This window comes from Aquarana catesbeiana, linkage group LG01 (genome assembly GCF_042186555.1).
Source record: "Aquarana catesbeiana isolate 2022-GZ linkage group LG01, ASM4218655v1, whole genome shotgun sequence".
NCBI classification, from domain to species: domain Eukaryota; kingdom Metazoa; phylum Chordata; class Amphibia; order Anura; family Ranidae; genus Aquarana; species Aquarana catesbeiana.
Window position 1 is genome coordinate 277,425,558 of NC_133324.1, and position 23,540 is coordinate 277,449,097.

The 23,540-nt window shown below is 43.2% G+C and overlaps 1 protein-coding gene across 1 annotated transcript in view; it reads left to right on the forward strand.

The window, feature by feature from the left end:
* PPIL2 (peptidylprolyl isomerase like 2) overlaps positions 1–23,540 on the forward strand; it is a 100,692-nt gene that overhangs the window by 45,150 nt on the left and 32,002 nt on the right. Inside the window, exons 9-12 of the mRNA XM_073628996.1 lie at positions 13,740–13,815; positions 14,310–14,470; positions 15,309–15,384; positions 21,933–22,039. Of these exons, the coding sequence (XP_073485097.1) occupies positions 13,740–13,815; positions 14,310–14,470; positions 15,309–15,384; positions 21,933–22,039 (420 nt within the window). The remainder of the gene's footprint in view (positions 1–13,739; positions 13,816–14,309; positions 14,471–15,308; positions 15,385–21,932; positions 22,040–23,540) is intronic.

The following is a 23,540-nucleotide window of genomic DNA, read 5'->3' on the forward strand; positions in this document are numbered from 1 at the left end:
GAGGGTCTAGTATACCAATTTCTTTCTTTAGTGTATACTGTTTGCAAATGCAAATATTTGAGGCAGCTGTTACAGTGGATGAGGAAGAAACATGTCATTTTGAGCGTTTTCTGAGGCCAGGTAGCCTTTTTCATGTCTACGTGTATTTTTATTACTCAATCACTGGGATAAGATTTGATACAGTTCTACCTTTTGGGTTTCTGTGGTAATGATTAATATAAAATTGGTCGGAATATGGCACCTAGCCACTGATTTTGTGATTGTACTTCTAGGGATGTGTCCAGAACTGAATTTTACAGCCTGTAAAGCCTTCATAATGTATTTAGTCCTGTTTTTTACATTCAGCCCTGGCTAGAACTCTGGGGGTGAGATATGTAACTAATTTGGTGAGTTAATAGAATATACATGGGTACTTAAGGTATAACTAAAGGCAAACCGTTGCCTATTCGTTTTGTATAGAGTGGTGAGGGATTAGAACCCCTGTCAGTTTTTATTGCTGCCGTGCACTGCCCGCCCAGTAGGGAGATTTACCCTCTCTATTTGTTTTGTTTTCCATTATCAGAGTAAGTGAAAGACAAAAACAATTTTTGGGCTGTCTCCAGAAAAATAATAGAGTGGAAATCTTCCAAAGGGGACACTAGGTCTGGTGACCTGGGGGTCCCTAAGGAATTCCCTTAATTTGCTTGGATTTCCTCTCATTTCCTGTTTTGCTATGAGACATGAAGCAAAGGGAAATCGCAATGGGACACAGATGGCAAAAAAAAAAATCTGATAGGAGTTCTAACCCTCCCTTACTTGATCCAAAATGGAAAAAAAAAGTTTTTCCTATAAAGAAAACTTTAATGTGTGACCTAATGTGGCAACATGAAAAAGCTAGTTACCTGGCTACCTCTGACTTCAGGTGTAAATCATTGATTCAGCACAATCGCGCAGATGGAGAAGGAGGTACATGAGTCAAAATTATTTTAGTGCTCTTTTTAGATGAGTGGCCAGTAAAAATAGGCAGCTGAGCTGTGGTTTTACTGCCCTCAGGTCGCCCACCTGAAATGACAGGACTGTACACCACAGTTTTTTTCACTTGGGATACAGAGTTTGACAGGTAGTATTGCCTGTCCAACTTGTCTATTAAGTTTAATGGGGCTGCACTGCAACTGCAAGCGAACGTTCAGGCTCACAGTTGTGGTGCGCTCCTGCAATGTCCTTTTCTAATTTAAAAATCAAAGCCTCAGAAAGGGGCAGTACCGCCTGCTGAACACCTATCCACTGTGGATCACTTTTCAGAGGGTAAAAGAACTGCAGCTTTTCTTTAAAAAAAAAAAAAAAACTGGAGCTTGTCTAAAAGAACTGCAGTGCTGCAAAATGTAGCTACAGCCAGCCAGAAAACTAGCCTTTTCAGAAGTCAACGATGGCATATTTCTCTTGGCACAGGATTCATTCACACAAAACCTGTCCGTAAAAAGAATAAATAAGGGGATTGAATGGGTATAAAGTAGACAAAAAACACTTTAATACATCTGTGTGCTTCTTTTCATTTACTAGATAATCTTTATTATTTTATTCTTTGTACAGCTTCACTTTAACGTAAATCTTTTTTTCCCCAGAAAGCTTGTAGTTTATATTTGATATAACAAGCAGATGTAGAGTTGGCATCCTTTCCATATAACAATTTAAATCCTAACGCCAGCAAATGACTTTTGTTTATTTTTTTGATAGAGTGAGGAAAAGTTGTATTTTCTGTGAGATTTTTATTTCATTCTGTGACATTTTTGGAAAACTTTGATCTCACTTCTGTCCCGGTGATGTTCAAGAAATAGGTGTAAGCAGTTGTCACCGCAGAAAGGCACAGACCACAATAAAAACTTTAAGACATTCTAAGCCGTCCTAACTCAATGGCCTCATACACACAGACGTCAGGAGGCTGAAAATATGCTCAACGTAAAATGCCAGATGTTTTCCCACTCCTGGGGAAGCACAAGTGCCACATACAAGTGAATGGCTGTACGTGGCCATACTCATGTAAGCTTTGATGATTCTGTGCATTCGATTTTATTTGTGTGTACGGCGTATTTCCCAAATGCTGAAGTTTCGCATTTGAGGAAATATGTCTTATGTGCATGCGCAGGTAATCACCCATGGGCACAAGCATGGGCGTTTCCAATGGCTTGCGTACAGCCATTCACTTGTATGACAGACTGTATGTGACGCCACGGCAGGAGATCACCTGCAATTTTATGCTGGGCGTATTTTTAGCCTCCCACCGTCCATGTGCACAAGGCCTATGTGTTTTTTCTCTTCCTTTCTCAATGTTCATTTTGAAGAGATTTCACATCACTTCCTGTGCTGATAGGAAGTAAAGAGAAATTTTTCCAACCCTTCTTTGCACTGCAAAAAACGAAATAAAATGTTTTGTCTTGAGTCGGGTTTAAAAGCTGTGGTAACTAACCAATATGTACCGTTCTGCACATACTATTATGAATCCAATATCCTTTTACAACAGCTGGTTATGAGATGGGCAGGGTGTAAAATTTGGTGTGATTGGCTTTATTTATGCCAGCTTCAAAAGTTTATGTCCTTTGGAGAACAGGAGTGTCTTAAGAGCAAGTTCTTTACTACTTCAGACAATGCATGGTGGTGACCTATGCTTGTACTGTACCTAAGCTTTATTATTGCATCTGTGTATACTGCAAAATGTGTTCTCAGATCTGCAAAGAAACTTCTTCTGTTACACAGTTCTGTTACTACGTTGCCTATTTTTTTAGAACTGCAATTATCTTTTATGCTGCAATACTCTTATTCTCTCAAATCCTGTCTGCCAGTACTGAATGCCTGATGTAAACCTGTATTTTATAAATTCAGGGCAAAGTGTCTAGTTCACTTAAAGTATGACTAAGGGCAAAACTTTTTCTTTTAGTTTTGGATATTCTGGATAGTGGAGAGGGATTAGAACGCTTGTCTGTTTTTATTGCTGTCTGTGCCCCCGTTAGGGAAATTCACCCTCTCTAATTGTCCTGTTTACCATTTATCATTGAAAGTGAAAGAAAAGCCCAAATTTTGGGTTGTCCCCAAAAAAGTAATTTAGGGGAAATCTCCCAGTAGGGACAATAGTTCTGGTGACCTGGGTGTCCCCAAGGAGTATCACCCATTTGTCTTTTTTGTCATTTTGTCCATGTGTGTAAATGCTATTATTTTTTTTTTTTTTTTTTTTTTTTTTTTACTTTTTACTTGCTTGGTTAAAATACATCAGAAGCAGCATCTCAACATAATCCATACAACAACAAAAAACATATGAAATGCATGATATTTATTCAGTGGTATTAGGATTGTATTGAACAGTGAAAGCAAGAGCCACAACAGATCTTAAAGCAATAACTACAGCCTTCAACTTCATACAAATTGGTCAGTGGCAAAACCGTTTCATAGTATAGTTGTGAGCTTCTTTTTTAGCAGTACCAACTACATTGTCTCAAAACCACAACCCCAAACCCCATCCCATCCCTGTATCCCCAATTATTCCCAAAATACTCTAAAAATAGGCTTCTGTTATGTGTTTGGAAGAAGTTGACCAAGATCAGCACAGTATATGAAGACTTGAGTAGGCAGCAAGTATAGCTCTGCAGTGTGTGTCAGTGTGTTCTGCATCCTCTGCCTGCAGTTTATCAGCTTTAGTAGAAATACCAGCCATTTTTGGTACCACATGAGGAAATACATGACTCTGCACCAGAGATTGGTGGGAGCAGCACCTCATTGAGACAAATCGGCAACAAAAGACACATCCTGCACGTTTCTCAAGGGCGCATATCAGCCACTTTCTTTTAGAGTGCTGATAATGCGCTTTTTTCCCCCCTCCTTCTCAAAGGCGCGTATTGGCCATTTCTCTTACGTTCATTGACAGTCACAGCCTCTCTTCATTATCCATAGCAAAACAGAGTTTTTTACCCCCCTGCAGGAGTAGGACAGTAGGCTCCTATGGGCAGTCCTGTATGGGCATAAAACCCTCTCTCTGCTATAGGTCTCCACATTTCCTACATTTTATAAAATCAATGTGTTGGCATCTTCTGATGCTACTTTTGCCCACAATGTTTTGCAGGCAGCTGTCTAGGCTTCTCTGGTGCCCTTTCGGGATGGTTAGGAGTGTTGGCAATATGTTGTCCTGGGGTTTTTCTCCATTAGTTGGTTTGCCCCACCCCTCATTGTGGCATTGCTTTGGGACATCCCTGTTTGGGTATGGATAATGATAAGAGTCTGTGTCCATCAATTAACCTAAAAGAAAATTTAATTTTTTGTTACTCGCCATGAAGTCCCTTTCGCTAAATTAATTGACAGACACAGAACCCATCCCTCTATGGAGTTTTCTCCATTGCAACTGCTTGTGACTGACTGGAAACCTATAGCAGAGAGGGGGTTTTATGTCCAGAGAGGACTGCGCCCATAGGAGTTGCTGAGTTTTTTTTCTGCCTAGTGTCCTACTCCTGTAGGTGGGGCTATAAAACCCTGTTTGATTATGGATAAAGAAGAAGAGGCTGTGTCCGTCAATGAACTTAAGAAAAATAGCTAATATGCGCCCTTGAATTTATGGTGAGTAACAAAAAATCCTGTGTTTATTTTGCATTCTCTTCTTCCTCCTCTTCTGCTAATCCCTCCATAGGAGGGTTGGGGTTCTGGTGGGGAGGAGGGATATGATGCTGAGGTGAGGAGTACATCAAAAATAAAAAAGCCTGCCCACCCTTCCACAGCACAGGAGGGAAGGGCAGGGGGGCATAAAGCGGAGGTAGGAACATTTTACAGTCAGGGGGAAGGGCAGGCAACTAGTGTATATTCCTATTGCCATATTCCATTCCACAAATCTTACTTCAACAAGCAAATGGACAGAGGCAGTCTTGAGCAGCCTCTCAGCTGTCATAGACTGGATGTTGTCCTTGGTTTGTGGTTGTTCTACAAACATGTTTCATATATTCTTTTATTTTTACACATGGTAAAAGAATGACATTTATCATTTCTGTTTACTTGTAAGGTTGTCCCTGCCCAGGGAAAGCAAACAGACCAGGAATGCAACCTGGGTACTCCCTTAACAAAATACAGAAAGCCTTAGGCCTATACGCCACCTTGTTTTTATGCACAAGGGTGGGCAGTCTTTTTTAACACTGGTAAAAGCAGACAGCAGCAATTGGAAGGGGGAAATATTATGGCCCCGTGGGAAAGGCAGGCAATGGCAAAATTAAAGTTTTGAATCCTACAGCTATAAGGCTGCCTGCCCTTCCCCAAATCTTCCTTTTTTGGGCAAACAACCCCAATTCCAAAAAAATTGTACTGGGGGGGCTAGAAGCAGACACTGCAGCATAAAAACATAGATAGGACAAGCGCCATCTAAATGTAACAGAAATTAAAACACGTTTTATTGCATAAGTGTAGAAAAAAAAGAAAAACAAAGCTCATCTCAATCAACTGCTTTTTGTATCATCAGATCCTGAAAATCCTGCTGTGCCGGGATGGAGAGGCACAGGGAGTCCTGCTAGTTATCCTCGGTTGAAGGACCGGAGCCTTCCTGGTGCAGCGCATAACATACTGGGGAAGCGAATGTGATGCCACTTGTGATGTGACGCTGGTCTGGATACACGTTGCGGAGCATGCATACTCCTTCAGGGCTAAAGCAGCTCCCCAATGTGACACTACCACTAAGGCAGCCAGTGCTCTGTTGTGAGAAGCAGGGAAGCTGAACCAGCAGCTTTTTTCTTAATAGAAATATAACTTGTGTTTTGTTGAGTCTTCTTCTGATATATCTGTTGTAGGTTTTAGTGAACATGTGCTTTGTTGGGCCAGTTCATGGCAGCACTACTCCCTTTTTCTTCCTTGCTCTTCTGCTTAGATGGCAGTAGAGAAGAGAAATGCCTGGTACTTTTAGGTGTGGGGAGTATGTGGCTCACTGCCCTTTTCCCAAAATGTAACACTGAGTGGCTAAAGAGTACTAGTTTCCAGGCACCCATCCTGGCACATGAAGAAAGAGCGAGAGAGAGTCCTTGGTCCTTTGAAAGTTGCAACTTAATGTAGAATTATACTGACGTCTATAGGAGGATTGGACAAAAAAAATATAGGCTAGCTTCTGGATAACTCCTCCTCTACCCAGCATGCCTCAGTTTTTTCCAGTGTCCTGGAAGGATAGATAACCTTTCTTTAGCTCTGCTGCAAAATATCTATCCAGACTTGACTAGCCTTTTCATCAGTTTTGGTTATTCTTTGAAGTCTATCATTGTCCTCCTTCGATCACTGTTTGAGCTGCTTTTGTAATCGCCTTTCCTTAGCCAGACTTTGGAGTGTTGTACCTGGACCCCTCTGAAGTGGACATGCAGGGCTAGCCTGGGATGTGACCTTTGGGCACTGGGTTCTGCATTGTGGGTCTATCCAGATCTTGATGTACTGGTAAAAGTTAACTATATAGCACTTTCCATGTCCAGAGCTGTAGCATTCCCTCAATATGGCCATTCATTCTGAAACACCAGGCGCTACCTCACGTTTTGCACTGCTGGGTGACCTTTAAATGATCTTTTACCTCAATTTTACTGTACAAAACGTTTAATACTGAGGGGACTGAATGCTAACATCGCCTGCTGGATAGAGTGTAGCATGTGTGTGCTCTGTGCTCTTTACTGCTGTTTATTCTAGAGGAAGGGCCACCCTCTGCTTTGCAAAGCGGCACATAGACCTCTGATCTGTTCTTACTGTCTGCATACAGTGACCTAGTCACCTGTGGCCACCTAACCCCACATTGGTACTACTCAAATATGTACCCTTCCCCAGACTTCTTGGGTTCTTCCCACCCCTGGACCCTCTTGCTCCAACCTGATTTCTGAATCTGTGGCCCATTTGGGCCACAACTCTTTCCCTCAGGGAAATCCTAGCCCTTAAAACTTCAAAACCCTTAATAGCACACAGTATCCCTCATAGCTCCTCCTCTTCAGAGGGCCCCCTTGGCCTCATAGGTCAGCTCGGACAAGTTTTGACCAATTCCTGCCTGGATAAAGAACTGGATCCTCAGTGTCACCCATGCGCTTCTCTGGGCATTGGCTCTTGTGTTCAATATTGTGCTTTCTCCTAGCATGCCTATAGTGAGATGCTCAGGCAACCTTGTATATTCTTTATAATCAGCATCTTCCCTAAGAAGCTAACACCTGTAGGATCTGGTCTGGAACTGGCTTTTCAGGCTTCAGTGCGGGTATTTTTCCTGCTACAGAGGAGGTAGTCTGGTCTCTGTGCTATACCATGCTGAGAGTCTCAACCTTGCTCATACTGATTCCATTAAAGCGGTAGTAAACCTCAATGCTTTTCTTTTTTCTTTTTCTTTTTTTTTTTTTTTTTAACCTGAAGGTAAAGCATGCATTGCATACTAGTACATTAACTTACCTTAAAACAAAGCCCTCCAGCGATGAGCTGTCACCGCTGACAGGGTTTCCATCTTCACCAGGTCTTCCTTCCGGGTTCGCGTCCTCTGGCCGTCTGAGTCGCCGCAATGACGTCACTCCCGTGCATGCGCATGGGAGTCGCTATTCATGGCACAGGACTCTGAAGGAACAGCATGGGCATGCTATTCCTTCAAAGCACGTGCTCCAGTGATGTCGCCTGCCCATTCACAAGTAAATATCTCCTAAACTGTGCACGTTTAGGAGATATTTACTGTACCTATAGATAAGCCTTATTATAGGCTTACCTATAGGTTGATAACTAATGGGAATTTACTCCCACTTTAAAAGAGAAGTATGGTTTTTTTTTTTTCCTAATCATACTTACCTCAGTGGATGAAGCATCAGACCGATGCTGTAGCTGTCCCCCGGCGTCTCTGCACTGAGAACTAAGCCACCGAACACCGCCGATGGCTCGGTTCTCACTCCCCCGTGAGCATAGTGATGCTGAATGTTAGTCAGCATCGCTCCTAGTCTGCTTCTCCACGCTCATTTGAGCGATGAGCTGTGAAGGGGTGGGGAGAGGCTGTCTCAGCGGCTCGCTGAGACTGCCATCAATCAAGGCAGCTGGCAGATTTGGAAGTTGGGATGACGCGCTGCTTCGACTGATGGCAGTGGTGTCAGCAGAGAGAGGACTTCAGACCACTCTCCGCTGAAAACGGGGCACAGGAGTGCAAAACGAATTGGACACCAAAGAAGCCCAGCCTAAAAAGCTCAGACTGGACTTCTCCTTTTAAGGACAGTGCCTTGAGAACTTGTTCCTCCTAACTGGTAATCTCTGAATTGGGAGAAGAGATTCAATCACTCAGGTGAACCTGAAATCCTACCTGTCAGGTGGAGATTGTAGCTGGGGGGTCCTGTCCCTTCCCGGATTGTCAGCAGTCAGAATACACTAGTTTTCCTGCTTTCAGTATTGCTTAAGATTACTGGCCCTTGATCCATGGCGGCAGATGATTATCTGCATCTTGAGGATCAGGAGCTTTCTTAGAACTATAGTGTGGTTAGGAATAGACAGAATGCTTCTTCAGTAGATGTTCTTCTGGAGTGTCCCAGCAGCCTCCCATTTGTGCTCTGGAGAGTGTTTGGCTTCATCCTCAGTTCTATATGATGATTCCTATCTTTTGAGTAAGAGTATGGGGCTAAGGTGTCACTTGCATTTCTTGCTTACCCTTGTGGTGGTTCCTCATATTCAACCTACCCTTTTAGTCACATTGACTTTGTGGAATCAAACCCCTGAGTTCTCTGTTGAGCTCAGAAGTCACTTTACACCCCTTGTGTTTTGTTGAGTTTTTGCTTGCGAAGGGGTTTCTCCTGGTAAGTCTTGCCTAGCAAGATTGGGAGTCTGGTCTGTGACAACCTCTTTAGTAACTGAGTTTTCATTCCATTGGTCCAAAAGGTCAGAGGTGTAAGGGTTGGGCCTTCCCAGATAAAAGTGGCTGGTCTTCCTCACCTGGACCTGTTTGGTCCTAGTTTCCTTTTTGGGACCTTTGCAACCTCAGCATTGTGGATTTTCTCTCTTTTCAAAGGAATTTGTTATGGTTCCATTTTTTTTCTGCTGAGTATTGGTTAATCATCTTCTCGCTAGTTCAGATTTGGTGCCCCTTCTACGTGCAATCCTTCCCTCTGGTGGTTACTTTTATTCTGTGTCTTGAACATCAGCTTCTGCCTGTCCTGCCTTTTGGTCATATTGGCAGGTTCACCTTTCTGATGGGGGGGACAGTTCTTATCCAGTTCAGGTTTTGTCCTTCATGCAGCTCCTGGGCTGCAGGCAATCCCCAGTTCTCTTGTTTGACCTGTTAGTGATTGTTGCTGTGTTGCCCACCCCTTAGACTGCTTTTAGACACCCTGACAGTATCCAAGCTCCTGTGTCCCTCAGTGGATGAGAAGGAAGATAGGGTTTTTGTACTTGCCTTAATATCCTTTTCTTGGAGTCCATTGAGGAACACAGACCCCAACCCTCTGTTCATGCCCTTGGTACTGCTTGATAAAAACTGAAGCATTCTGGGGTAGAGAAAGGGTTAGTCCAGTGCTAGCCTACAATTTCTTGTTGGCCAGTGGCATGTCAGCTTGCAGATGGCAGTATAACCCAGCAGTACCCAAAATGTCTATGTCCCTCAATTGATTCCAAGAAAAGGATTTCATGGTAGGGCTTCATTCGCAAAATCATGTTCTTTTCTGCAAGACACAGAAATGCACTCCTTATTTACAGATGTGCATAAATGCCATTAATTCTTAATGGCGCCCCCAAGTATCTTGCTAGCATGTGCGTTTGTACATGCCAAAAACATGGTAACATAGGCACCCTTTTCTGCAAATTTCTCGAGCATAGAGCAGCCCATTAAAATAAATACACTACCCTAAATACAAAGCGTGGGAACACGCAAAGAAGATGCAGAGTCTAAGTACAAAAATCATATTTTTCTTTGCATGGGAATAGCACAGGGTCATTCTATGGGTTTTTTCTCAACTATGTATCTGGGAGTTGGAAAATACATAAATCAGATTGGGAACTGGTTAAAAGAGGTTCTTTATGTTTGAGATTAAACTTATCAGCCAAAATTGTATATTTTTACTTTCAACCCACTTTTTATTAGAAATACAAGTTACATCTACAGACTAAAAAGTTTTTGGAATATTAAGTTGGGCTATGTCAACTGAAATATTAGAATAACCAGATCTTTGCCAGCTTATGATCAAATGATGCAAAATACATTGAAACAAAGGACCATTTACCCTAGTTCACACCGGTGCAGCTTTGAAATCACGCTACTTCAGCACGATTTCAAAGCCGCACATTAGTGTGATTTTCACTTCCGATTTCATTGCGGCTTGCAACTTCATTTAACAGAAGTCTATGCAAGTCCCAATGAAATTGGTAAAAAGTAGTGAAGGAACATTTTTCATAGTTTTCAGAGTCGTGGTGAAATGAACGGTTCCATTGCCAGCAATGGGGTGTGATAAGTACTGCATTATAAAATTAGAGTTATCTGCTTAAGCCCCCTTTCACACGGGCGCCTCCATCTTGTGGATTCCGCATGCTCAGCAGGGGATCGGTCAGTTGATCCCCTCTGAGCAGGCGGATGACCGGTCCTGTCAGTCCCGCTCTCCTCTATGGGGAAATTGGATGGAAACGGACCACCTGTCCATTTTCATCTGATCCTATCCGATCTGCCAGAAAGATGGAGAATAGGACCGCCATCCGTCTGGATTTTGCAGGCAAGATCGAATGGCAGCGGGTGTCAGCTAACATCCGCCACTCCATAGGGGAGACTGGAGAGTCTGATCAGGTCCCCCTGAAAAACTGACAGGTGGACCTGATCAGAAAGCCTGTGTGAAAGGACCCTAGGGAAACGGAAGCTTTATAAGGTGTTCTCAGCAGCAGCAGTCTAGTTGATGCATTAAAAAAAAAGCATGTTTGATAGAGGCGGTGTCTTGAAGCTTGCGGATCATTTTCTATAGTGCTGTTAAATATACTGAAGTAGTCCTCAATTTTCTTTACCAATGTTCTATATTTTAAAAATATTGCAATACCAAAGAGAAATGTGGGAGCATTTTATGCTTGAAAATCTTGTTTGTAGTAGAGACATAAATGTTTATTTTAAAATATCATAAAGTTTTATTTAAGATCTAACAATAAACTTCTCCTGTTCGCTTACTTTTGATGCCATTTAAAGTATTTTGTTATATTTGGTCGATACGTGCAAGACACCTCTTGATCCTTCCATAAATCTTGTGAGCCCATACTTTCCTGTGCTCTTTACACTTATTATCAGTTAATATGGTTCCCAGCTATGACTCAGAACTACAGAACACCTATCCCTATGTTATGAAACAGAGGAGGGGAGTGTAGTGGTACTGTGACCACTCCTGCTTCTCCATAGATATAGTAAGGTGAGTGGTCCAAGTTACTGGTGTTATTCTTATACAGTAGACTGGCACTTATCAGTAGTAGTTGTTTTTTTTTCTCGTTTTTATTACTTTTTCTCAACAAAGAGTTGTCTCAGGTGGCAGAAGGAATGGCTATGGTTGGTTGATGCCTCAAGTTACATATGTTATAAATATAGACATGTTTTTTTTTATTTCTTAAACTCCACAAAAGGATTAGTGGTTAGCTCAGGCAGAAGAAATGTCAAGGGTTGGGGAAGCATGGTTCACATCAAAGGTTTAAAAAGAGTGTTAATCAGTTGAAATAACAACAAATTTTCTTTAATTTAATGTCTTATACTCTGGCTCAATTGAGATTACCATGTCTGCCTTAGTAATGATTATTTTATCTCTGCAGTTTCTTCCATGTTCACAGCATTTAATTACAATAAATGACATGGCATATAAAGATAAGAAAAGCAGACATTTGATCACAGATATGAAGTCCCTGCAGCGAAATCATTTAGTTTTAAGATCCCAGACACTGGCAGCAGTCAACTCATGACGGGTGAAATGTGTTTATGCTCAGATTTATAGATGGACTGTCCTACACTCATTAAAAGAACAATTAATAGCCTTTATAATGATTGTCAAGGGCAGATTCTACAAAACATAGTCAATGTGACAAACGTGTCTGATTCTATGATCTGACTCTGAAGACCAATTATTATCCTGTTCAGCAGTGGTGGTTCAACTTAAAAATTATAGAGTACCTTAAATGCGACCCTTGACACTTCCAGAGCTCCACAAAAGAGCAGCGCATTTTTGTGCATTGAGGTGCGTTGCATGCAGTTAGGCAGCCGATTTAAAATGAATGGTCTATAAAGCACCTCGGCGGCCAAAAGTTCCAATCCTGCTGCATTTTTTGCAGAATATCACAATACACTGAAGAAGGTGGAGTACAATAACCCTCAGCATTGGTGTCAGTGGCAGTAATAATAATCGCCAGCATTGGTGTCAGTAAGTGCAATAACCCCCAGCATTGTTGTCAGTGGATGCAATAATAACACCCCATCATTGGTGACAATGGGTGCAATAATGACCCCTATCATTGGTGTCAGTGGACTCAATAATAACCATCCATCGTGGGTTTCAGTGGACATAATAACCCCCTGTCATTGGTGTCGGTGAGTGCAATTTTGGAACTGTCAGTGACAAGTCGAACCAGTCATTAGTGTCAGTAAGTGCAATAATATCCCCCAACATTGGTGTCAGTGGACGCAATAATAACCCTTAACCTTGGTGTCAGTGGACGCAATAATAACCCTCAGCACTGGTATCGGTGCAATGGTCACCAGGGCTGTATAGCATTGACAATTCAATACTTTTTCTGAGCTGCCATTTTACTTTGGCAGACCATATGTAATATGCCTCTCGTACACCATCCTATGGTTCACCTCTATGAATAGTTTGATTTTCAGCCAATTCAGCAGGAGTTGACTGGTTTTTGAGCCATCTATAGGGCCTAAAGTCTCCAGACCTTTACACCACAGGGTCCATAATTTGGACCGCTGGGACGGTTCTACATGCCTTAGCTGCAGATATCTAAAATGCAAATGAGGTTAAATTTGTTTATCAGTTCGTTTAAATGTGTGCAGGTTATCAAAGTTGTAGAAAAACAAAAAAAAGCTGTAGATTTGCCCTAAATTGGGGATATAGGAAGATTGCAGCTATTTTCCAAACCAATTCCATACATCTTAGTGTTGTGGCATGTAATACTCTGGACAGTGGTTATGGGTGGGGACATTCTCAGTAGATGTTTATCATAAAAGGTATGTTTTTTAGCGTATACAACACATTTCAGGTGTAAGGCTGGCCATACATTATACAATTTTCTTGTATGATTTTTCTTTCGTTTTGCCAAAACCCATAATATATGAGGTCAAACCTAAACACCTTTCTTTGTATGCAATCAGGCAGGCCCTTGCACTACATAGTTGGAGGTAAATCTAAAGGAAATTGAATAAGAATATTGTATAATGTATGGCCAGCTTTAGTCAGATTGTGGTGTGAACAATCAACTTTTTACATTTCTTTTTTAAAGATTTGCATTAAAGCAGAACAAACCCCTCCTATCCTTTACAGCCATGGAAGCTGCCCTTTTAGCTTGTGTTTGATCTGCAGCTGCCTTGCTGCCACACATGTGGTCAGTTATGACACCAGTAATTTGATGGCTAGACAGTTCGATTTGGAGCACAATCAGCTTGTGACAGTTATTATTCACAACATGTCTTGAATGTAAATGTTTTGGGAAACTGTTAAATTGATGAGTTTAGTTCAGCTTTAAAGGTCAGTTTTTAATGGGTGTGCAATGGCGATTAGCTTACATATTCAGCATCTTTTTTTTCCCCTTTTGTCCCTTAGGATCCCACACAGCTGGAAAAATTCAATGTCTCAAATTTCTACCATGTCAAAAACAACTTGAAAGTCACAGACCCTGGTGAGTTTAGTTATTTCCCATTTTTGTGAGAATTTTTTTTTTTATTGCTTTTAATGATTTGTGGTTATACTAAATCTTCATTTGTGTAGAGATCAGAGTCAAGTTTCATATCACAAGTGAATTCATGTTTGGCCATTTTAAAATAGTGTAACCTAATCTAATGTAGTTGTGGATCTGTGGAAGCAACAAAAGCAGTCACAGTGTGATTTTTGTGTTATTTTTTTAAGACGGCCACACACACTGCTATATTAATTCATGATCCAGGTAGTTAAATGTTCCTGTTGTCAAGGTTTGTGACAGATTGATTATCTGCCTTCTGTAAACCCTAAAGTTTTCATGCATTTCTGATCATCGTTAATAACTATATTAATTTATTGGCACTTTTAGCTTCCAGCAAAAGTTCTGAACATAACTACAAACCATTAATGTATAACTAGAGGTAAAATGTGAAATTTAGAGAGTCTTGTCCTCTAATGCTATGATTTCTAAATTAGATGAGGAGAAAGCACGTCAAGACCCACAATACCACCTGAAGAATGCCAACATGGAGACCCGGGAGACGCTGAGCGAGCTGTACAAGGAGTTCAAAGGGGATCAAATTCTTGCTGCCACTATGAAGGGTCCTGAGAAAAAGGCAACTGATAAACTGAATGCAGTGAGTGTTATTTGGTATTGAACATTTTAGGTTTTCCATTTTATTATAAGAGTACAACTAGTATAATTTTATTTTGAAAAGTTTGCCTGTTTGGGCTGAGGAGGAATCAGGGGTGTAAGGAAATGTCAGGAATATTATTATAGCTTGGGCTGGAGTTCCTTCATCATGCTTGATTCAGGCATGCACTTAACAGAAGCCTCCTATTGAGTTCTTGCTTTAAAACTAAACTCCACCACCACCATCCACTTAGAACCACTATGCGAAGTAATGGTGCTCTTTGATAAAGATGTTGCAGATTATGAAAACTGGAACAATTTGAAGCTGTTGCTCATAGCAATAAGCTGTCTTCTACGAAGTGATGGTGTGTATAATCAACAGATACAAATTTTATGAACGCAGACTAGGGGAATACTACTAGCGTTCTTGTAATTAAAGTGCCTGTGATTAGTTCTTTAGTTATGCTGGCACTTGTAGATCAGAACAGCTCGAGACCCAAAACTTTGTCTTTTTGTATTCATAGGTGGTGGGGCCCTAGAGTAAACAGTGCCATGGTTGATTTGAAGTGTGGTCAAAGCAGCATTCTTTTCAACACCTGCAGCCCTTTCCATAGGCACTTGCTGTGGCCATGCTGAATGTTTTCCCTGCTGGCTCATTGTTTCATTCAAGCCCCGTGCTGCCATAGGTGAACTTAACTGCATCCAGCATGGCAGATCATTGTACCAGGCAATGGTTATAAGGGGATAAGGAAGTGATACCTCTTCTTAAAAAATATAAGATGTTTTTATTTTAATTGTATCATAGTTCTGTTCTAACCAGATTTGTATATTCTTTATGGTAGGCTCATTATTCTACAGGAACTGTCAGTGCATCTTTCACCTCAACGGCCATGACTCCTGAAACTACCCATGAGGCTGGTAAGAGCCTCTCCTTTTTACACTGTTTAGTGTTTGAATACCTTTGTAATCGAGCTGTCTTGGTCTCAAATTATAACTGGAACTCATGCCACACATTAGACCCTATTTATTTAACAATATCAAAGGCTTGTATACCAAACAAATACAGTCAACACACAAATGTTACAACTGGAAAGCAAACAGTCCATAGTGTTCGTATGATGATAGCTGGGAGAGATCTCTAATGAGCATGCAAAGAAAAACAGCAGGGCGCCACGTTAAAAACATTTGTATTTGTAACCTGGCACCCTGCTGCTCTTCTTCTTTGCCTATTAGAGTTTCTTTATTGTTTACAGCCTTTTAAAACTAAACTTTGGCCTAACCTAAAACTTGCTTCATACTTCTACTTGTGCGGTAACAATTTTTCACTGACCTTTTCTATTAAGTTGGATTTCATACATTGTGATATCCTCACAGGACTCCTACAACTTCAGTCTCCGGCATCTGCTGATTAGAGGGATTTGCACAATGCCCTTTTAGCTCATATAGGGGCAGCCCTCAATCCTACCGCTCACAAGAGCCCACCCAGACAGCAGGAGGCAGTACTGCAGGTGTGGGTAGTGGTGTTAGTGTTATTAAACCCACAACAGTAAAATCAGTCTGTATATGCAGTAAAGCATGCTTGTTATACTCATTGTGGAACCTAAGGGGTTAATCCTCTGCGTTGTATAAAAAGGCTGTTTGATCCTGTATGCATAGATCATCCTCTTCTTTTACTGTCTCCAATCCATCTGCTGACAGTACAGTGCTCTAGGAGGCATTCTACACATACTCGTAGAATTTTTTTTTTTTTTTTTTTTTTGGGGGGGGGGGGGGTGCATGTGATCAGCACAGGGCCAATTAGCACCATCCAGACAGAGGGTCAGGGGTCATGCAGCCTCATAGGATAGTCAGAGGGGAATGTAAGCTCCTCCTACAAGCTTTAATCAGACAGTGATAGAAGTCACAAGACTGCTATATACTGCTGATGAGAAAAGGCATTTAGCAGTTTATATTTACTAAAATAATTGCATTTCCGTGTTGTGTGTACTGTGGGAGACCAGATATAGTGAATGCAGGGTCCTGGGTTTAGTAACACTTTTAAGAACTGCCCTGACATTCATACAAATTCCTCAGCATTGCAACATGCAGGCACTTTAACATGGGTGATGTCAATTCCCACATATATTTCAAAAAAGTAGAATGCACTGCTCCCAAGCCCAGAACCAGGTCTACCAGATCTGGCTCAGACTGGAAACGATTATGGTGCCCACAGTAACACAAAAGATGAGAACTTTCCTGTAATTGCAGATGCATACTAGCACACAGCATAGCAGTACGCAGGTGTGTCATTCATTATGTCTAAATGGAGAGGTATGGGCTATTGTAATTATGCCACTAACTTGTGTGAAAGCCTTTCTCAACTGTCACTGGGCTGAAGGTAAATTGGGCTTGTTCCCAGTAGATACTGAGGCCCGTAGTATGGCTCCAAATGATATTCCATTGTGGTGGGTGGAGAACTTTAAGTATTTGGGAGTGATGATCTCTCACCAAGCCTCTGAATTTGACTCCAATCTTAGGAGATATCGTGTTAAAGCCGAAAGTCTTTACCAATATCCTTACTGGTACATATTAATCTTTTAAAAATTAAAATTTTACCAAAACTTATGTACCTTTTAAGACACTCTCCTTTGTGGCTCCCTGGCTTCTTTTTTACAAGATGAAATCAACTTTTTTCAACCTTCATATGGGGATCAAAGAAACCCAGATATAAATTAACCACCCTGATGCGTCCTTGTGATCAGGGTGGTTTAGCGTTTCAGGATTTATATAACTATTTTTTAGCCACTCAGCTGGTTACGGTCATATGGTGGTTGAGTCCGGATTTAACCAACTCCTCCACTCGGCTGGAAGCAGTGGTGGTTGGCTCTATAGAGGCTCTTAAGGCACTTGTATTTAGAGGATGTAGGGCACCCTACCAGTTGACTGCTTCAATGCTTAACACTATTCAAGCTTGGGAGGCTGGTCTCAGATGTGAACATTATCCCAAAGAAGCGATTTCTCCAAATGCCCCTTTCTGGATAACTCCTACCCTTCATAATTTTTATAAATTACCAGAGCCTATCTCATGGACTAAGTATAATGTCAAATTACTTTCTCAGGTGGTTACTGATCAGAAAATGACCCTTTTCGCTACACTTGCTTCAGCTTTTAGTTTGCCTGGCTCTCACTTATATAGATATCTACAGCTTTCCCATGCATTTCATGCCCAGTTTCCACAAGATAGTTTAATTTGTTACACAACCCACTCTAGAATCAGTGCTTAGATCTGAATGTACGGAGAAGTCCACCTCGAGGTTGTAGTCCCATCTTAATCTAATTTCCCTATTGCCATTGGAGAGTCTTAGGGATAAGTGGATGCGAGACATACTAGATCTGGACATGGAAGATTGGAGGAGTGTGTGGGATTTTCCCTTGTGATCTATGGTGTCTTTGTGAGATCATATGATCCAATTTAAATTGGTACGTAGAGCTTATCTTACACCATCAGGGGTGGACTGAAAACTCATAGGGCCCCCAGGCAACAGGAGATCATGGGGCCCCCTGTGTCCCCGCCCACACTCAAGCCACACCCACACAAAGCCCCACCCCCCAGCTTGCACTGCGTGGATGCCTCAATTCTGGGTTGAACCTGAGATAAACATTGCAGAGGGGGCAGCGGGGCAGTGCATTGGATGTCAAGCAAGCACAGTACACAGGGGGCCGTGTGAACCGTGGCAAAGTATAGAAGTCAGCAGGTCATAGCACAGGGGTCAGGGGGGCACAATATGTGTGTGTGGAGGGCAGGAGGGCACGCTACATGGAGAGCAGCAGGGCACATTATGGGGCACACCAGGGAACAGTACAGGTTGGGGGGGGCACAGTAGGACACATTACATGGTGGGGGCAGCAGGTAACATTATAGGGCACGTTACAGGGGGGGAGGCAGGGGGCACAGCATGGAACATTACATGGGCAGGAGGGCACATTATGGGGTACAGCAGAGTATATTACATAGGTGCATGGGGGTACATTATGGTGCACAACAGAGCACATTATGGGGCATATTAAATGGGGACAAGAGGGCACATAATGGGACACAGCAAGGCATATTACATGGGGGCATGAGGGCACATTAAGGGGCACAGCAGAGCACATTAGGAGGGATAAAATCTCATATTGGGGGCATAGCAGGGCATATTACATGGGGGCAAGAGGATACATTATGGGGCACAGCAGGGTATATTACATGGCGCAAGAGGGCACATATAGGGCACTGTATGGTGCACACATAAGAGCACATTATGGGGTACTGAATGATGCATCAAGGGGCAGACAGCAGGGTACATCATATGGCACACAGCAGGGTACAGGGCACATCATGGGGCATACCGTAGGGCTCAGGGCACACCACAAGGCCCACAGGAGGGAATTGGGTACACAGTGGGGCACATAGTAAGGAATGGGGCACACCACAAGGGCACACAGTAGGGCATATCACCGGGCACACAGTAGGTCATGGGATGACACATGTGGCCACACAGCAGGGCATGGGGGCAGGCAGAAGGGCATGGGGCAGGCAGAAGGGCATGGGGGCACACATCAGGGCATGGGGGCACAGAGCATGGCATGGGGTAGACATCAGGGCATGGGGGCACGGATCAGGGCATAGGGTAGACACCAGGGCATGGGGGCACAGCATGGCATGGGGCAGACACCAGGGCATGGGGGGCACAGAGCAGGGCATGGGGGGCACAGAGCGGGGCATGGGGGGCAGACAGCGGGGTATGAAGGGCAGACAGCAGGGCATGGGGGCACGAAGCAGGGCATAGGGTAGACAGCAGGGCATGGGGACACAGAGCGTGGCATGGGGTAGACATCAGAGCACGGGGCAGACATCAGGGAATGGGGGCACAGAACAGGGCATAGGGCAGACAGCAGTGCATGGGGTCACACATCAGAGCGTGGGGGCACAGAGCAGGGCATGGAGCAGGGCATGGGGGCACGGAGCAGGGAAAGGGGGCACAGAGCATGGCACAGGGTAGACATCAGAGCATGGGGCAGACGTTAGGGCACGGGGGCACACATCAGAGCATGGGGGCAAAGAGCAGGGCATGGGGGCACAAAGCAGGGCATGGGCAGACAGGGCATGGGGCAGATAGCAGGGTTTGGGCAGTCCATAGGGCAGCGTTCAGGGTTTTTGGGCACAGAGCAGGATGCAGGGCACATAGAGGGGCACAGAGCAGGATGCTGGCCACATGGAGGGGCACAGAGCATGATGCTGGGCACATAGAGGGACACAGGACAGCATACAAGCTGCTGCACTTTCTTTCCTAGATGCAGAGTAGCACGGGAAACATACCTCTTGTGATGCGCTCCTCCCCGCCGCCCCCCCCCCCTCCTCTCTTCTCGTCCGTCCGAGGTGATGACAAATACAAGCACCTGGGGTGGACGGGAGGGAAGGAGGGGCCGGCGGGGAGGAGCGCATCACGAGAGGTCTGTTTACACTGCGGTCTGTTTACACTGCAGTCTCTTAGTAGGGAGCAGTGATTTGGGACCCGATCCTCCCGTCAGCTAGCTGTGATTGATGGGTAGATCGAAGTGGAAGCTGTCATGGGGCCCCCTACTGGCCATGGGCCTTCGGTCTGTGCCCGATGGTCAGTCCGCCCCGTACACCATCCAGTGCTCTTTTGAATGTTGGCAATGTTGAGCAGTTCGGGGGGATTTCTCACACATTTTTTGGACCTGTCCACGTGTAGCTATTTTTTAGTAGACTTGGTAAATTCTATTACCTCTGTTCCCTTACCGGTTTCAATGTCTGTATGTTTGTTAGGTCTGGTGGAGGCTATTTTTCCCACAGTGTCAGTGTTTGCTAATACTACATTATTATATGCAAGAAAAGCTATTGCTTTGTATTGGAAGAAACCTTCTCCTACGCTCCTATATTGGAAACAATTGGTAAATAATAATCTTCCACTGTATAGAGATACCTACACGAATAGGGGCTGTCCTAGTAAGTTTGATAAAGTCTGGGCAAAGGGGCTGGATAAGCCATATACGGCATCTAATGCTTATGGAGATACTTAAGCTAATTGCTGAATAATTAATTTGTTATATATATATACATATATATATATAATTTTTTTTTTTTTTTGCAATGGCTACTATACATATATGTATTGTGAGTGGATTTTAAAGCTGCTTCATTATTTTGTTTTATTGTCTTGTTTTGTCTGTTCACTAAGTAAATGAATAAATAAAGATTGGAAACTTGTGTGAAAGCAAGGCTGACACATAATAAAGTTGTAATTATATGCATGCCTTTTACTGTGAACTTGTTTTAAACTTGGCTCTATTTACATCTCATCAATGGCTTTGTTTTTTCCTCTTTTGCCTACTTTATGTACATAGGTGGATCAAAATCCAGAAGGTTCAGCAGAGACCGGCCAAATTTCGATCCATCTATGACCATGCCCATTCGAGAGGAGTCAATCTAATGATCAACTCCTCTCGAACAGGACTGTTGGTAATTTTTCCTTTTAATCGGTGCTGAAGACAATTGGGAGGAGTTGCTGCTGTCTGAATACCGTAGCACAGCAGGGAGGATTGCAACATCCACCTTGCTTATGTGGATGAGTAAATATGTTTTTTGAGTCATATAAGTCCAGCTTAAAGTGGAGCTAAAACTCTCTCAATCAACACCTTTTTTTTAATGGATTCCAGTAAGTAAATTCTACATGAATCATCTGCCCTTATTCAAGATGGTCAAGGCCAGAAATGCTAGGGGGGGTGTTTTGCAAAGTGAGTTCTCAGCTAGATAAAGCACAGAGACATGGAAAGGTGGATGAGTTTGCTTTGAATATTACAAATTAATTAGAATTTTTTAGTTTTTTGCTGCTCAGATGCAGTTTAGTTCTGCTTTAAAGTGGATTTCCACCCAAAAATGGAACTTCTGCTTTAAGTAATGGTGACCCCCTGACATGCCACATTTGGCATGTCAATTTTATTTGGGGGGGAAGGGGGGGGGGGGATACCCAGTTTTTAATGGTCACCCAGCTCCCACTTCCTCCCCGGGCTCCGTGGTGCCGGAAGGAAGTTCACCCCCCCCCCACAATCTTCTGGGACACGTCACAGGTCCCAGAAGATTGCCCAACCATTCACAGCACGCAGCATGGCATTCGCAGTGTGAGCCCGGCTGTGAAGCCATAGCCGGGCGCCCACAGTTAGGATGTCGGCGCCTCGGAGAGGAGGGGGAGAGAAGCGAGGCTTCGTTCGTTCGCATCGCTGGACCGTGGGACAGGTGAGTGCCTGATTATTAAAAGTCAGCAGCTACACTTTTTGTAGATGCTGACTTTTAAATGGGTGGAACTCCGCTGTAAGTTACAACCATGTTGACCACTGTAACCCTGTCCAGATAGCACAGAATTGCAGGGTAAGTGACTCCATTAGCTTTACTGTTGTCTAACACTACTGCCCCTTTTATAATGCAGCGGCCATTGCTGAAGACACTGTACGTTACCAGTATGTGAAGAAGAAAGGCTATGTTCGCCTGCACACTAACAAAGGAGACCTTAACCTGGAGCTGTACTGTGACAAGGCAAGTGATTTATAACATCGAGTAGTTACACTACTGTAATGCAGTGAGGCAACACATACGGATACGTACATGATAATTGTTAATCTCTTGGTATGATTCATTATGTGGGCGGATAGATATGTCTAGTCTAAGATGAGTATCAGTATGCTCCATTTCTACATACTGTACACTTTCATGACTGAACTTCTGATTGCTGAAACACTGATAAGAATGCAGAATAATTATAAACAAAAACATAAGAAGGAACATTAAAGGATTTACTAAAACAATACTGCTTTTTATTTTATTTTTTTTACCTACTTGAATAAGAGACCGGGTAGCTGCCATAGCAACACCTTATCAGCTGCCAGATTTTTTTTTTCCATTTTTGTTACTGTGGAAACAGAGATCCGGGTGTGTCTTTCTAGCTACTAAGTGAAGGGGAGGTGGTCGAGAGAGAAATATAAAGTGCACTGTTAAATATTTAAAGAAGTTGTGACCCATTTTATGTGACCTGAAAAATGATGGGATATCAGCTGAGACTTCATATCTGTTCATCTATAAATGTGTTGTGCCAGCTGTTTCTAGTTACTCGTATTTGCTTATTTTTCTGTATTAATAAAGCTCTGTTATTTTATGGCAAAATTTTGAAATATATTTCCTGGTCCCTTGCCAGTTTGACATACACAAATCTTGTTACCCTAGAGCAGCGGTCTTTAAACTTTCTAAACAAAGAGCCCGTTTACTGTCCTTCAGACTTTAGGGGGGCAGACCTTGTCCAGTGGGAGTAGAAAATGTTCTGGTGTCAGTGGGAGTAAACAATGCCCCATCTTTGGTATCAATGGAAGCAATACTTCCTCATCATTGGTGTCAGCTGGAATAATAATGCCCCATCATTGGTGTTAGTGTGACTTATAATGTCTCATCGTTGGTGTCAGTGGGAGGAATAGTGCCCCATCATTGGTGTTAGTGTGACTTATAATGTCTCATCGTTGGTGTCAGTGGGAGGAATAGTGCCCCATCATTGGTGTCAGTGGGAGGAATAGTGCCCCATCATTCGTGTCAGTGGGAGGAATAGTGCCCCATCATTGGTGTCAGTGAGAGGAATAGTGCCCCATCATTGGTGTCAGTGGGAGGAATAGTGCCCCATCATTGGTATCAGTGGGAGGAATAGTGCCCCATCATTGGTATCAGTGGGAGGAATAGTGCCCCATCATTGGTGTCAGTGGGAGGAATAGTGCCCCATCATTGGTATCAGTGGGAGGAATAGTGCCCCATCATTGGTGTCAGTGGGAGGAATAGTGCCCCATCATTGGTGTCAGTGGAAGGAATAGTGCCCCGTCAGTGGGAGGAATAGTGCCCCATCATTGGCGTCAGTGGGAGGAATAGTGCCCCATCATTGGCGTCAGTGGGAGGAATAGTGCCCCATCATTGGCGTCTGTGGGAGGAATAGTGCCCCATCATTGGCGTCTGTGGGAGGAATAGTGCCCCATCATTGGCGTCTGTGGGAGGAATAGTGCCC